At 36.9% G+C, this 16,370-nt stretch overlaps 1 protein-coding gene across 2 annotated transcripts in view; it reads right to left on the bottom strand.

The window, feature by feature from the left end:
- The window catches only part of ASXL3 (ASXL transcriptional regulator 3), a 127,713-nt gene that overhangs the window by 63,483 nt on the left and 47,860 nt on the right, over positions 1–16,370 (bottom strand). For both annotated transcript variants that reach the window (XM_032124428.1, XM_032124421.1), the window contains exons 4-5: positions 6,624–6,732; positions 5,153–5,264 (exon numbers count right to left, since the gene is read on the bottom strand). In XM_032124428.1, the coding sequence (XP_031980319.1) occupies positions 5,153–5,264; positions 6,624–6,732 (221 nt within the window). The remainder of the gene's footprint in view (positions 1–5,152; positions 5,265–6,623; positions 6,733–16,370) is intronic.

The raw sequence follows: 16,370 nt of genomic DNA, 5'->3' as shown, positions 1-16,370 counted from the left end.
GCAGATGAGGATTGTTTACTAATGACCACATTACAAAACACAAATTAATATTATTACCATATGCTAAAGACTAGAGTCTACCTCAAGCATAAAATGTATGCACACGCTCTGGAGATACGAAACTTCAGAGAGAACTCCCTCAGGAGAACATACACATGAAATCTCTCTCTAAAATATCCATAAAATTCAGTATTTTCTTTGGGTGACACAGATCTATACTTGTATTGACAGAAATGGTTACACTTTGCCAACACAGATGTATCGAGTAATTCACCTCCGTCACTCTTTGATCTCCAGAGCCCGACTTGCCAAAACTGAACAATTCAGAACTCGGCTGTTGCCATCAGCTCTTGAAAATGAAAACCAGTTTGGGAGTTAGTTAATTGTATGAGTTTGCCAAAGCAAGCAAAAACAGATGTATACATCAAGGGTACTACAGTGACTGCAATAGTCTTTCTGAAAACCAATACTAGTACTGTGAATTAATAAATGGTATTGAATAGTATTTTTTGGAAAAAGACATCAAATACCAAATCAGCTTTGTAACTTGCACTGAATCCCATTATATTCACAGCATGCTTTTGAGCCCAAACATTTCACAAAGCTTAGAAAACTGTGAATCCTTATTCCAAAGCAAGTCAACATTTTCCACTAAAAATATACTGCCTGTCATCACTAAGCCACCGATTTCTTAGACCTCATTAACTACTGTACAGAAAAAAAAAGCAGATGAGAAACATCCTCAAGCTCCACACTATCTTCTCTTATTCTTATGACTCCCTTCAAGTGGTAGTGAAACAAAAGAAGTTAAGCTCAATCCTGGGTACCAGATTTTTATTTTATAGTTGCAAGGAGATGAAACAAAAAACCACAAAAAAATCTAAAGCAAAGTGAAAATCTATCTCTTGCTGATGCATCACCCAAAACTCTTATGTTCAAGCTGCTACTCCATTGCTGCTCTTCTGCTTTTAGAAGAGTCTGTCTCACATCCAGATGTTGCCACGTGTCACAAACATTTTCAGTAGAATCATCCAATATTATTCCCAAGAGACAAGATGCTAATAGTAACAGGTTTCACTGAATTGCCAGTAATACCATTCCTGAAAAAGAACTGAATATCCAAATGTGGACTCAGGTTTCAAACAGTGGAGAATGTACATTCCTTGCTACAGAGTTATCCTAGGGTTTCCTAGTCCGAAAAGCACAAGGTGTGCAAAAACACAGTAGCTGGCAAAGCAAAATTTCAGGATTCAGCATGAACCTGATCCTCTGCTGTCCATCATTTTGTCAACTACCTCTAGGAAAACTGCCTAAGGAATTAACTGCCATTTCATGTTCATAGTTGAAAAACATACACTTCTAGGAAGTGCTGAAAAGTGTCTCAAGAGGAGACATAGGTTGCTCATATTTGGGCACACATCAGAAGCCCTGTTTGGGCTGAGGTGGGGAGGGAAGTCACGCTGTAGCAGGAGCTGCTGTCTCCTCCACACTGACATCATCGTGCATTCCATTGGCTCGCACGAAGACAATTTTTAATCAACTGCGCTCCATGGCTGATGGATTAGCCCTGGCTTCAGAAACCCTAGGGACAAATGCTTTTTGAGAACTGAACCTCCTATTGATGGGCAAAAGGATATTATAGCCATCATTTTCCCAGGCAGCAGTAATTGGGATTTTAATTCTTTTACCCACAGCATCTTTACATGCTATCCCTGTATTTGAGGGAAATGGAATTTTAGAGATATGAGACTGCTACAGAGCTTCTATTAGAAATCTCATTCCAAACAAAATCAACTGTAGCGTAAAGAGTTTCTTTAACATATGCCTTTGGAGAAGGTGGGGAAAGAAAGATTCTCCACAGCATCTGCAAAATCCTGAGCTGTGACCATTCCACTTGTCCACTTAGCAATACTGATGTGATGTAACAGCTTTTGCCAAGTCATCTGTTTATAATGGTTAGGAATTTTTATATTATTATGCTAATAAAATTGTTCAGTAGCCCGCATTTATACTGCAAAAAATGTACCTGCTGAGGAATGATGTGATTCTTCTCTGTCTGAGTGTTAGCTGGTACTTTTTATTCCAAAAGACTATGGTCTAAAAGCCCACAAATGGGCTGAGGCTGTTGCTTGCAGTTTCATCCTTTTGCTTCCAGCTACATTTAAAGAGGCATTTTTTGAACTCTTGCTAAACAATTTCTGATCACTCTGTCAGAACTGGGGCTTCTGGACTTTATCACAGTGGAAAAGAGCAAATAAAAATGCAAACAATCGGGCAATTAAGAATTCAATGTGCAAGCAATGCCCATCCTCCTATGTATCACACATATTCTAAAACACAAGTCAGAGAATTTCATAAAGTGTTTTTTGCACTTAATTAAATGTTACCTTCTTGTCACAGAATAGTTTCCCAGAAAGAAAAAAACCCAGCTTTAGTGTGAAAAGTGTAATTGGTCTCTTAGACCAAGTATTTTCTATAGAAATAACTTTTCTCAAATATTTACAAACCAATCAAGTCACCACCTCACCTTTCATAAACTAATGAGACCATCCCTATTAAATCTCCCAGAACAAAGGAGGCATTTGTTCACTCAGGACTTCTTACATGTCTTTCCTAAATCCTTTCCTGTTTACCTTAATTCTTTCTTACAGCTATAATGAATGCAATATGCTGGTAATAATTTAACTAGTGCTATACTCAAAGGAAAATCTGTGCCTATATTCTTTCATCAGTGCTATCAGAATTATAGTTCAAGAACTGCATTGGACTAATTAGCAAAAGCATCTCATACATGTTCAATTTATTTTCTGTTGTGATCCTTAAATGCTTTTCAGATACACTGATTTATTGAATATATGTTTCTACTGCATAAACATGACCTTTTTTCCTTGCTTGAAAGTCTAAAAAAAATTCATGCTGTTCGACTGCAATATTTACAAGGCAATCAAGAGAAGTCTCAAAATTATTTATTACCAATAAATTTAAGCTAGAATGATTTTATAGTTTTCAAAAAGTATTGACATTAAAAAAAATATTGAATGAAGAGTGGTTAAGGCACTCTCCAGAGCAAAATGCCTACTGTGGATGGTGATTCCTATGCCTTTGCAGATTAAATAATTTGCAGTTTCAATCCACTAAAAACTGGCTGTATTTCTTGGGCACGGTCCTATTTTTAAGCCAAGCCTTCTACACTGTAAATGAAATTAGAATTCTAAGCGTATATAAATGACATCTTTAACAACAAAACTTGTAGTCTCAAGAAAAGCTATTATCAGACATGTTTGACAAAATTATGTTCTGTATTAGCTGACTGATATGCTATTCATGAAATATATGCTGCCTTCAATTCTCAATTGATCACATCCAGCACTGGCAATAGAGACTCACTACTGCCCTCCTATTTACTTCTTCTAAATATATCTATTGATATCCATTGCATGAAAAAAAAAATTAAAATGCCTTGTTTTCAAAATGTTAAATATATTGCTCTGTTTCAAGATTTGGTAAAGATGACAAATGAAGGAAAGTTCTCAGCTTTAAAACCAATCTAGGTGTAATTTAATGCTCTATTCCAAATAAAATGTTACATTTTTGCAGCTTCTCTTTTATGCCATCACAAGTGCTATAATTATTTTTATTACTGTGAACAGTGAAAACAGTACATAGCCTGCTCCCAGTCAAAACCCAGCAATTTTCTACTTCTGGAATTATGACATCCCATTTACATTCTGTAACATCCTATTTACATCCTAACACTCCTAAATAATTGCCCATTTTTTTGTCATGATTTTTGTTTATAACAAGTCACATCAACTTTTGCTTTGTATTTGTAACTGTATTTACACTGCTTTTTACTGCTCTATTCTTCCTGCAATTTGAGGCATTGTGCATCAACAAATTTTCTGAGTATCAAACAGGAATTGTCAAAGAACTACAAGCATGTACGGTCACTTACACATGTAGCATACACCACATAAGCATCAAACCACTGCACATGCAGAGTCTGTTAATTTGTAGACAAAACATAACAAAGAAAATGAAGAAACAGAGACATTTAATAACTCTTGACTTTTGTTTCCACAGAGCTTCAAAACTTCAGTCCTAGACAAACCCACAACAACGCGTCTTGGATAGTTCCGCTACTCCTATCACCAAACACTTAATGATTTTTCAATGCTGCTGGAGAGCAATACTGAAATTGCAGTATCAGTCCTGTAAAGGTGCAGCCAAACAGCTAACTAAGTTGCCCCAGTTAAAAAAGGAAACCTGTAGCAGAACAACAACAAGAGCTGAGCCTTTTCATGCCCTAGTTGTAAACAGGACATCATCTCACCATACACCAAGCAAGCCAAAACAGCAGGCTACAGTCCAGCAGTGGGACAGGTTATGATGGGACAGAAGAAGTGAACTGATCAAAGAAAGGTGTATTTCAAAAGTCCTGGACAGCTGGATTTCCTTTAGAAAGCATTCACTTTATAATCATTACATGAGTGAAGTTGCAATAAGAATAATACTCACTTCTGTTATTTGCAAGTAATTTTAGGTGACTGATGCTCTCTTTATGACCAACTATTAACTCTCAAAATGGAAAAAAAAAATTCTAAGCCTGCCATTTTTAAGTTATTTCAATGTTTCAGTTTGACATTATCTTAGAGAAAAAAAAATGCATAGAATTTGATACTTCAACATGTCTTTATGTCAGGATGGCACACAGGAGTATCTCTGGCTGAAAGAAAAAAATACAAACCTTTGTCCTCTGCACAGAACTCTACTGAGGGACCAACCCCGCATGTCCACACTGAAATCAATGAAATGTCTGAATCTGACAACTGCCAAGTCTGAAGCCTGGCAAAGGCAAATTATTCTTTAGCTCTGGGCCCGAAACAAAAAAATTGCAAGCTAAAAAATTACCTACTGAAAACACACCCAACAGCACTATTCTTTGTCTTTTAAAACCCTAAGTCAAATAAAGGCACTTAGTGTTCCTGATTCCTTCATAAGTCCAAGAAAGAAAGGGAGCCATTCAAAATAGTTCCACTGAGTACAAAATATTATTTATACCGCTTAGAAATCACACCACGGAAATCTGAAGAAAACAGTACTTTTTATTTTCCCAAAATATGCCCTCTAATATTGAGATTAAATCACCTACCACCATTTTCTTCTCCATTATTATTGTTTGTCTCAGCCATTTCAGTGCCATCTAACTCAGATTCACATCCTAAATCCAATGTTCCATCAGTAGGGCATGCTGATTCTTCTTTCTACAGTTAAAAAATAAAAATAAAAATAAAATTAACAAGAAAAAAATCAATCATGATCCGGCTGCATCTCTGAAAATAGATTACTGCAGTGTACTCTCATGCTTACACTTCAAAAAAAACCAAGAATAAAATAGAATATGTTTGTGAGTTACTTTAGAGAGAGCCATAAAAAAAGACCTTTATGAAAAAACTTGCAAACCAAAAGCAAAAAAGCTGTTTTGTGAAGTCATAACATGCTCTTTTTAAAACCAAAAAAGTCACATAAAATGCAAGATCTTCCAGTTTTCTTCTTCTTTTTTTCTTTTTTTTTTTTTGACAGAAACAGACTTGTGTGGCTGTTAAAAATCCTAGTTTTCCACTTGAGTGTCTACAACACTGCAGCAAAACACAAATCCTTTAATGTTTCTTTTCTGCCTTTGCCTGTTTCCTGAATTCAAATAGCTGAAGCAACCTGGAGCTCACAAGCATGGGAGTGATTGTGAATTCCTGGAATTGTGCCAAGAATATCTCCCGATTTAAAGAAAAACAACAGCATTTGTTCTAGTAAATTAGGAAAGACAGCTTCTGAAAACTATTAATTCAATTTCAGGTACAGGATTTTTAGTTAGCAGGAACAGACAAATCTATATACTTTTATGTTTTTATATGCTTACATCAAATACATCTGTGATAAATTACAAAAGATCCTTCCCCCTGGCCCAAAATTTTAGTTGACTACATTTAGACTGCCAAGCAGATAACCTCACTTTCTTTTTTCTCATCTCTGCCTCACAATCTTCCACTTCTATTGTGAAACCCTCTAAGTTTGATTACGTACAACAAGAAAAAATTCCCACCCACAGTAAACATCATGTTCATACCAAAACAGAAAAATAAAAAGGAATATAAATAGCATAAAGGCAAAATTCTATCATTGCAATTATATTCCTTCTCAAAAGCAATGATGCAACCTTTAAATTAAAAGCTGATTTATATTAGACTTGCAAATAATTTTTCACTATTCAAAAATCAAACATTAATACAATTACTTAATTAGAAAGTCAGTGATCCTCTTCAGCTCACTGCTCAAAAAACAAAGGCCTTACTGTGAACAACTCAGAAAAAGCAGCATTTTAACTAAGCTACATGTTTTTTATACCATGTGACAAATTCAAGAACATGTATATGCTTTCTAGGATAAAGCATTCAGTGTTTACTTTCATTATAAATCCTTTTAAAAGACATCTGAAAGCAGTTAGAAGGACGATCAGGTCATTTCCTCTCCAAAGAATCTAATCTGTTTACCTTTATATCTATTGAGACATTCATAAAATGGATTAATAGCTATATGTACAATCCATATACAAAATTTAAACTTACTTTGAGAGCATAGAGTCCTGATTTCCCAGGGATTTTGAAGAATGTTCCATCACCTACACGAGTGTTAGTATGAAGCATTGCATTCAGGCAAGCTAATGGAGAGGTTCCACTGAAAAATAAAATTGTGCAGTCTAAGATTGAGTGCCTCTTGTAAAACTATTCCCTCGGTCTATTTTTTTAAAAACTCATGCTTGCCTGGCCTTTTTTTTTTTTTTTTTGTGCCCCCCCCCCTTTTTTTTTAATTCTCTCAACCCTGACAACATCTACATTACAATAACAGGCCAGTTTCAAACTTAATCATATGCATCTGTCCCCTAGGCTTGAGGCAAAAAGTCTGTGAATTATAATTATGCTTTTCTTCATAGAGCAACCAGCTCCACATTCTGAAAGAACCAAAGTCCAAATATTTATGTGAAATTACTTCATAAATAACACCATGAAGCCTCATTTTTAAAATGTTACAGACAATGTGGCCGCTGCACATGAATGATCAAAACAGTACCAAGTTCAAGGGCAGCTGCATCCCATAGGATGAAAGGCAACAAAAGAATAATAAAGAGCCCAGAAAGAACACATTTAAAATTAAAAGTGATATATAGTAAAGCCTTCTTCTGGCTCAACATGGTCAGCATGCATTATTATACGCAAATATAAGCACACTTGTGCCTTTTATGAAGCACTATCTTTTCTAATTAGAATTGTTTTAGAGATTAAGAGACTGACCTACTCAAGGTAGTTATTGTAATACCACTGTGGAATGCATGATAAAGGACTATTTAAAAAGAAACACAACACATTAAGAAAAAAAATCAGTATTTGGACAGAGATATCTTTGAAGTATATATATGTTTACATCAGAAAAAGAAAGCAAATATTTCTAGCCTAGCTAGATGTATACTATTCTGAAAAGTTGATCTAAAAATGGTGGGGAAGAAGGCTGTCATAAATTTTTTTATTTAATTTTAATTTAAGAATTGAAGTACAAGATCTACAGATGTACTATCACATCTTTGTCCCCATTTACTGGCTAATGTACATGATGTACTCAGGGACTGAATCTGAAACTGTGCTTCTTCCCTGGGGTCCCCAGTCTGCACGCACGCTTATCTTTAGCCACATAAATATATTCCACTTGGTTAAGTGGAACAATGCCTGTGCATTAAATTAAGTGTGTTGCTAAGTATTTCAGGATTAATTATATACTCAACCATAAACCAGGAACAGGGCTTCAAAGTTCATCAGAAACTACTCTTCTTTATTCTGCAGTATTGTAAGACAACATCCAATCTTGGTTAAAAATTACACGTCTAATTTTTTTTTTTTAAATGTGAAAATGGATTGAAATTGTTGTATTTCATATGGTTATGCTTTCTGCTGATTTCCATGGTTCTGTTACAAAAAAATTCATCCTTACTGTACATGTATCATTATTTTAATGGTAAGATCAATAGTGTGGTAATTGCTCTTCCGGTAAAAATTAAACTATAAAGTGCCCTCAGGCCAGGAAATCCTGTCTATTACAATTTATTTACTATAGGTCACCTAATGTATCATATTACTACATCTAAAATAAAAAATTGCAGGTAAAAATGCTGCTTGTTGATAAACACATCAGATATATAATAGGTATATACTTTATAGGTATTCTGAACACGGTCACACAACCTGAAAATTCTGACAAGTTTTTGCTGTTTCTTTTTCTTCCCTGCAAATAAAACTAGCTCCACATTTGGTTTTGATATAATACTTTAAAAAAATACAAACCAAAATATGTTGGAAATAAAATGATACTGCTAGCAGTGGGACAGAAAACATTAAGAGAGTTCATTGAGTTTAATGATTACTTAAACACTTTTGTAATATGTAGGATATTTCTCTTTACACATTTTCCTTACTGTATTAATGCTTGACAAGCAAAGACACAAAGCATTTAATACAGCAGTTATGGTTGTGTAATTTCTTCCACATGTTAACATACATAACGTGAAGCAATTTCAACTCTCTCAGACTTGGATCTTTTTAGTGAAACATTATCACCGATTAAGGCTTTCTCTGCAAGATAGAAAGAACTTGCTGACTCTGCAGCAGAACACAAACTTGGTATGTCAACAAGAAACCAAACTGTGTGTGCCTGTATGCACGATTTGTATTCTCCTCCTATTCTGATGGAGATACTCTGGACTCCACACTTATTTTTAGATATCATTAACCAATAAAAATGATACAGGATGAATGAACTCAAAATAGAGGATTTGGCAACATCTCATGATCACTACTGTGCTCACAGCAGGTATCTTAATCTTCAAAGTCTAGACAACTGGCAAGTGGACAATAGAAACTACTCTCTGACTTACAAAGAAACCTGTATCAGCTACTGAGCCAAGAAGCACTTTAACTACGGCAATGCTTGTTTCTTACAGAGACCTGCAACTCCTAATGGCATGCAACCAAAGGGCCATATCCACCCTTCCTGAAAACTGGACTTGGGTACATCCATAATGAGCACAAAAACCCCATGCAGAATATTTTTAAGTTGCAAATGAAAATAACCTGGCAAGACTGAGGGGTGGGATTTATTTTGAGCTAAGAGATCAAACTGAAGTTCCATGATGCCCTTTGTCAGTGCTACTTTGCCCCATGTCAACCAATGACTTGCCAATTCTTCTGTCAGCACTGGCATCCTTAAAACACTGTATTAAAATTCCCAAATGTTACCCAAACTGATGCTTGCAACACATGCTATCACAGCACATGGGACTGAGGTTCAAAACAGCAGCAATCAAAGATCCCACGATGCAGACTGATGTCTGAATCATAGAGTACTTTCCAAGGGATCTGTACTACTTATTGCATGCTTTCTAAATTCTCCTACAGCCTGAGGACATGTTCTTTCTGCTCAGAGCTCCCGGCATGCATTAATACAGCAGTCAAGGCCTGCCAAACATAAGGCTGAGTATCTTTGAATATCAAAAATGGCACAGCTTGACCTAAGTTCTTGAAACACTCCAAATCGGTTCAACTTTGATTCAGTTAAATGAAATTGGATACAATAACACTTTACTCTGCAACTTGATATCTGTGAATTTTTAGAGCCATAATATATTTTAAAACGATATGCTGCAAGTTTTATTGCCATAGTCTGCACACAAGAAATATGTTTACCATTTACAGTCCTCAGATGCAGAACTTTCACACTATTTATCATCATTTAGGTGAGACTGCTTTAAACCACTGTGGTATTCTAGAAGTCATTCATTTATGGAAGTTACAATCTGTTGCAGTATGTCTTTAAGATTAGTATTTTTCTGCTTGTATGTTTATTTTATATACATACACATCTATACACATATACAAGCAGTATACCCTCCCCACACACACAGTTTCAAAAAGGTTTAGAAGATGAAAAGTTACTTACTTTCTGTAAAGGTGATGTTAGGATGTTACAACAATCAGCAACATAGGAAAGAAAACAAAACACTCATTAATCTTTCAACATAAAAATTGCTAATGCAATTTGATCATTTAAAAGACATTGGACATTTCAATGTTTCATAAATTCTGCCTCCCAAAATCACTATAAGCTGGTAGTATTCAGTGCATCCCTTCAAAATTGCTGTACATTATCAAATCAAACTTTGCACCCCCAACTCCCCCAGTCAAAAATATCGCCAACATTTTGTGACTCTGGGCTCCCTCTACTGGTCACGCAGCCCGTGTTACCTAAATCGAAATGCCAGACTGCACACACCAATCTCTGCTAAAACATGTAGGAGAAGTACAGATTTCGGTTACTTCCTCCTCTGCCACCCTCCCCAAAAACCTATAAAAAATTTGTAAAAACACCAGTAAAAGCGCTACTTATTTTTATGTTGTTGACTTCTCAAACACATGGTTCTGTCAGAAAAACCCAGAAAACTTCTATGGTTATACATATAGTTCTAATGGTCTTTGCTAGACTGCCTGCCAAGAGACAAAAATTATGATCTTGGCAAAAAAAAGATGCCTTTTATATGGAAAATAAATTGACTAAAGCTGCCTTGTCCAGGCAATAGTGTGGCAGACAGTGGAAGTTCCCTGACACTGCTGACGAGGCACCCCGGGTCCTGCAGCAGGCAGCATTTCAGCCACTCAGCCCCACTGTACATGGTGTAACTCCCTCCTTTTCCTGACGTGTTCCCAAACCTAATGACGACTGCTGTAAGAAGAGCACCTAGGTGTCGTAAATTTGGTCAGTATTTATTTGTTTGAAATAATCTGCTCTTTTTATATGCATCTATAAATAGTCACAAGGGAGCAACAATTTTTACTCACTGCTAGAAACAAAGTAAAACCAAAAGGCTTAAGAACTAATTTCTTGGCATAATTTGAAGTCACACAGAAGACACTATGTTAATAATGCATGTAAGTTACATAATTTCAGAGTGACAACAGATAAAGAAAATAAAACTTATCAGGGAAGGCTGCAGAAAATCCATTTGTGTGTTACAGTAAAGGGAAAAATAAAAGAAGGCATAATTGTAATTTTCCACAAATATGTAAAAGGCTGTTGAAGTCAATGGAGATTAATGTTCTTCATGGCCTCTGGGAGAAGAAAAAGAAAATTCATGGATAGTCTAAAACCGTGAATGTAGCTCCTGATGTTTTAACCAACATCATAACAGAGCAGGGGAGTTTATAAAATGACCTTCATCAGAAGATCATACAGACACCAGTCCTGGCTGATACATAGACTGGAGCCCGTCTCAGTGTTTGTATCGAATCATCTCTTGAGCATCCATCCAGCACTGTAATCTGTGATCCTTTATCTCTTCAATAAATCAAAAATTTGGTTAGGGCTGAGGTTAATCATGCACCCTAAGTATACTTGTTCCAACATATACAGCAGCTAGAAACACTGGAAAATTAACTCAATGTCTAGATGTGCATTGTTTGCTGAAGTGTTCCACACAGCACTGCATGCCCGGTGTGGTGAAGCCCTGTGGCTTCTCTTAAAAGCTTTCCCACAATCTTCAAGGAGCCACGTTCCCACAGTCCTGCTGTCAAGTGTCAGCAAAATGTCCCAACCTGCCTCACAAGATTGTAGCTGTGACCTAGCTCAGGAGTGACACAGAAAACCACCAGGAACCAAAGCAGCTATACCAAAACAAGAAGATAGCTATGCTATTTATGAAGATGACAGGCAAACTGCTGCTGACCAGTCGAGAGCTGCTCTCCTCCCACAGCCAGGCTTGACTGAGCTGGCAGTGCTGCAGCAGCAGTTAGTGCTGGGGCCAAGGCAAATTCTTCCAGCCTGGGCTCAGGAGAAACAACCAGGAGAGGTCCAGTGAAGTGAAGACTGAATAAAAGACCCAGACGTTTCACTATATTCTAATGGCACAGGCACAGGATCCTTCCCTTGGCACAGAGGGAAGCAGAGAGCACAGGCAAATAGTGGAAAATAAAGCTGGTGAGTGCAAGATTTCCTGCCAATCACCTACAACTTTTTCAGCAATAAACGCTACAAGTTAGGCTAAACAAACCAACCACCCTGGCTGGACATCACTTGCCCACCAAAGCTGCTTTATCACTCCCCTTCTCAGCTGGGCTGTGGAGAGAAAATATAAGGAAAGGCTCATGAAGTAAGGACAGGGAAAGATCACTCAGCAATAAACATCATGGGCAAAACAGACTCGACTTGGGGAAATGAGAATTGAATTTATTACCAATCAAATCACAGTAGAAAAAAGAGAAATAAAACCTAACCTTAAAACACCCTCCTTCCCGCCACCCTTCCCTCCTTCTTGGGCTTAATTTCACTCAAGGTTTTCTCTACCTCCTCCCCAGCAGCAAAGGGGAACGGGGAATGGGAGTTGTGGTCAGTTCATCACACATTGTCTCTGTTGCTCACCCCTTTAGGGTGGGGACCCCTCACACTCTCCCCCTGCTCCATGGTGGGTCCCTTCCAGAGGGTGCAGTCCTTCAGGACCATGGTCTTCACCACGGGCTGCAGGGGAATCTCTGCTCTAGCATATGGAGCACCTCCTCTCCCTCCTTCTTCACTGACCCTGGTGTCTGCAGAGCTGTTGCTCTCACATATTCTCACTGCTCTCTGCAGCAGTAGTTGCTATTGTGCAGGGTTTTATCCCCCTCCTTAGCTCTGTTACCCCAGAGGCACCACCATCATTGCTGATAGGCTCAGCCTCAGCCAGCAGTGGGTCTGTTTTGGAGCCAGCTGGCATTGGCCCCATTGGACATGAGCGAAGCTTCTCACAGAAGCCACCCCTGTAGCCCCCCACTATCAAAACCTGGCCATGAAAACCCAAAACACAGGAAGACTCCAAGTGGTATATTTGCTTTCTCAGCCAATGTTACATACAGACTACATATTCCAGGTACAGTTGCACTCAGACATCTTTATTTCAGTAGCAAAATCATAAGACTAAACATGATAATCCAAACTAAACCAATTTAAATTATCAAACAGAAAACTTGATTTGAACAATCAATTAAAATCTTGCTTTTGATTTTTTCCACTTATTTTCCTACTGCAAGGTTAATTTGTTCATTGCTTGAAATTATTAAATACCGCAATCAGCCAATAAATAGAGCTTTAATGTAACCTCACTTTTTGTTTATTCACACTACAAATGTAGTCATCAATTATCTAACTTATTGTACAGAACTTAATCCATGCGTATTTTCTGATGTTAAAATAGCAATGACACCATATTTACTAAATCATTACAAGTGTACTTATTTCTGTAAAATAATTTCTGGAAAGAACCTCGATTTGATGAAGAGATTGACTCTTAAATGTTGAACGAAAATACACTAGATGTGTGGGATATAAAAGGAAAAAAGGAGAAACTTTCCAAAATATCACATATCCAACATGATTTATTAAACAATAAAACCATCTCTTAATATGTGGGTAGTAGGTAGCTAGGGAACCATCTACTATTTTTATATATACAGTCTAGTGAAACTGTAGAGCTGGAAGATCTCAGCCTCTCACACAAAGTTCTTATTCATAAATTGGTACAATAAAAAAAGCATTTTTCTTTTGGAGCTTCCAATTGGCTTTTTAATTTTAAAGGGACTACTAATGAGAACTACAGAAAATACTCAATACGAATAGTCGACGTGACTGTCAAAACTATTTATGTTCTGAAGTCTTAATCATTTAAAAAATAAAGTCATAATAAATAAAGTCTTAAGCCTTAAGTTATTTGCTTAAGTTTTATAGGAATTGAAGTATGTACAGGTTGAATACTATTTACACAGTCTGAATAAATCATACTTAAAGTTTATTGCTTACATAAGCTCTCCCACTTGAATCTTTAAATGTATTTTAAAGGATTAAAAGACAATTCTTAAATACATTTTTTAAAGTTTATTTTCAATCATTTTTATCTACATTAACCAGAATTAACATCAGTTTTGTTCTCATTTGGGCAGCACTCTGAAGAAAATTTTTACATCTCTGGTCCTACTTATGCTTCACACATGGTACCTGACTTTCAGCCTTCCAATACCACCAACTACTATTCTTGGGCAGAGCAAATAAGCCAGGCTATCACGCAACAAGAGAGAGTAGTGCAGTTCATTTGTCTGTAGTCTCACAGACTGCAAATAACTACCATAAGATGCTAGGGGAAAAGATCCATTATTTGTACTACTGACACTGCTTCATACTCAACTCTCATACAAATTCCTTGTTTTTTAAAATCAGATGGAGATAGAAGCATGATTATTGGTAGCATGATGGAAAAAACAAGGACCAGTACAGACACGTACACAGATGTAACACATCTGTCAGAGATACCCAAGGTCTGTCTCACAAACTAGCAGAACTTAGCTATCAGTTTTCACTGAAGTTAACCAAAGTACTGAACCCCCAAATATCTAAACCAGAAGAACCTAGTAATGAACTTGAACCCTGCCCTTTGCAGCTTTGAGGGAGTTACAAGCAGCTGGAATCACAGTTGACTAAAGTGATATGTGACCAAGAAACCGAACCTTATCAATGTCCTTCAAATATGAAATAATCTGCAGCAATAATGTATAAAAACTCAACCTGGATCCTAAATTCAAGCTAGGTATTATGAAAAAGTAATCTTTGTGCATTCTCAGCAGGTAATCTCATTTACAAACTCACCTGAGTCTAGTTTTACATTCTGAATTAACCAAAACTCAAATCAGGGAAGGAGTCAGAAGTGAAGCTGCTCTCACAGAACAGGGTTCCTCGCTCTATTACCAAACCGCCTTTGAAGCATTAAGCAACACCGTCTCTCCTTAGAAGAGAGACATACAAATATTATTCAAGTCTCCTGTGAAGAATATACATAATAAACAAATACTGGAGCTTATGTCACTACCCTTAAGACCTCTTTCTACTAATCCTCGGATCCTCTTGCATGAAGCAATCTCCCTCTGGGCCTTTTGTACATCTAGATACAGTCACTGTGTGCAGTAATTACAGGGCATTAACACATACAATAAAGCACAAACGTAATAAACCTCTAGACATACATCACCATGTCAGAACTAAGGTGGACAAGTGAATGAAACTGCTAGCTGAAGGCAAACAGGACAGAAAGAGAGAGTATGCTGGTAAGAAAATGCGGGGGGTTTTTTAAGAGTTGGCCAGGCTGGCTGCATTCACCCACAGCCAGTGACTAACTGCCACACAATCAAAGATGTTTCTTGGAAAGCAAAGCTCTCATGCATGGCTACACATAAATATTTATTCTAATTTCCTCTCAGTAGCTAAGAGTTTGCCTTACTTTTGCAAATGATGCCACAGACTTAGGCATTTTTTTCACCTTTTAGCTGTATTGCAGCACTATTGTATACCTGATGTCTCTTTTTTTCCTCAGGGGTAAAGATTACTGAAAACACATCTGATCCTGCCCTCTGCTCTGTGCAATGGCCTTTCACAGACATTTCAATCAAGTTTGGCATTTCCACCCTTACCTTTTGAGTGCTCTGTGATCTGAGGCCAAGGTAGATGAAGTTCTGATACTGTACAACACGGGTAATGAATCTTTTTACTATCTAGAGCAAAGTCTATTTTATCTCATGGTGCTGGCAGCCTGAGAAAACTTCTGATGGTGTCAAACCTGGTGACAATAGCCACAGTAATGCTTCAGAAGAAAACAGCAAATAGAGTTCATCCATGCTGAAAGTGGAGCTTTATTACAACTCTTCTAAAACAATAAAATGAAAAGCCCTGTGAACAAAAGTTCACTGAAAATCTCAGTACTCCTTAAGTCAGCCAGGTTTTTTCCTTTTTTTTTTAACCATTTTCTGTCACAAGAAAGCCTTTATTTATAAAAGTTCCAGAACCTGTGTAAAATTTAAGTGTTCCTGAACAGAATTTTACAGAGCTACTGCTACAAATTTTTCCCCGAAAATATTTATAATGTATCTGAAAACAAGATGCTGTCAGTATATCAGGTAAATTTGAGAAGAGAAAATAAAAAGCACACAAACCCATCGTACCAACGCCACATTATATACTACAGACTGAAAGGTATTAACAATTTTCCTGAAATTCAAATACCCCATGCTGTTATTTTTGCTGATTATCTTTTGCCAGTCATGCCTCTGAGTAGGTCTCCTTGAATACTCTGAATGTTCTGTAAAGTATGTTTGAAACGCCACGACACCTCTTTAAATGATATTCACATATGGCAACAAGCATTCCTCAACCAGAGAGGAAATGAGAATACAAGTTTTATGGAGAAATGTTTACACTTCTCTGTG

Source organism: Corvus moneduloides, chromosome 1 (assembly GCF_009650955.1).
Source record: "Corvus moneduloides isolate bCorMon1 chromosome 1, bCorMon1.pri, whole genome shotgun sequence".
Lineage (NCBI taxonomy): Eukaryota > Metazoa > Chordata > Aves > Passeriformes > Corvidae > Corvus > Corvus moneduloides.
The sequence above is the reverse complement of the archived record's forward strand: the minus strand, read 5'-3'. Positions and strand labels throughout refer to the sequence as shown.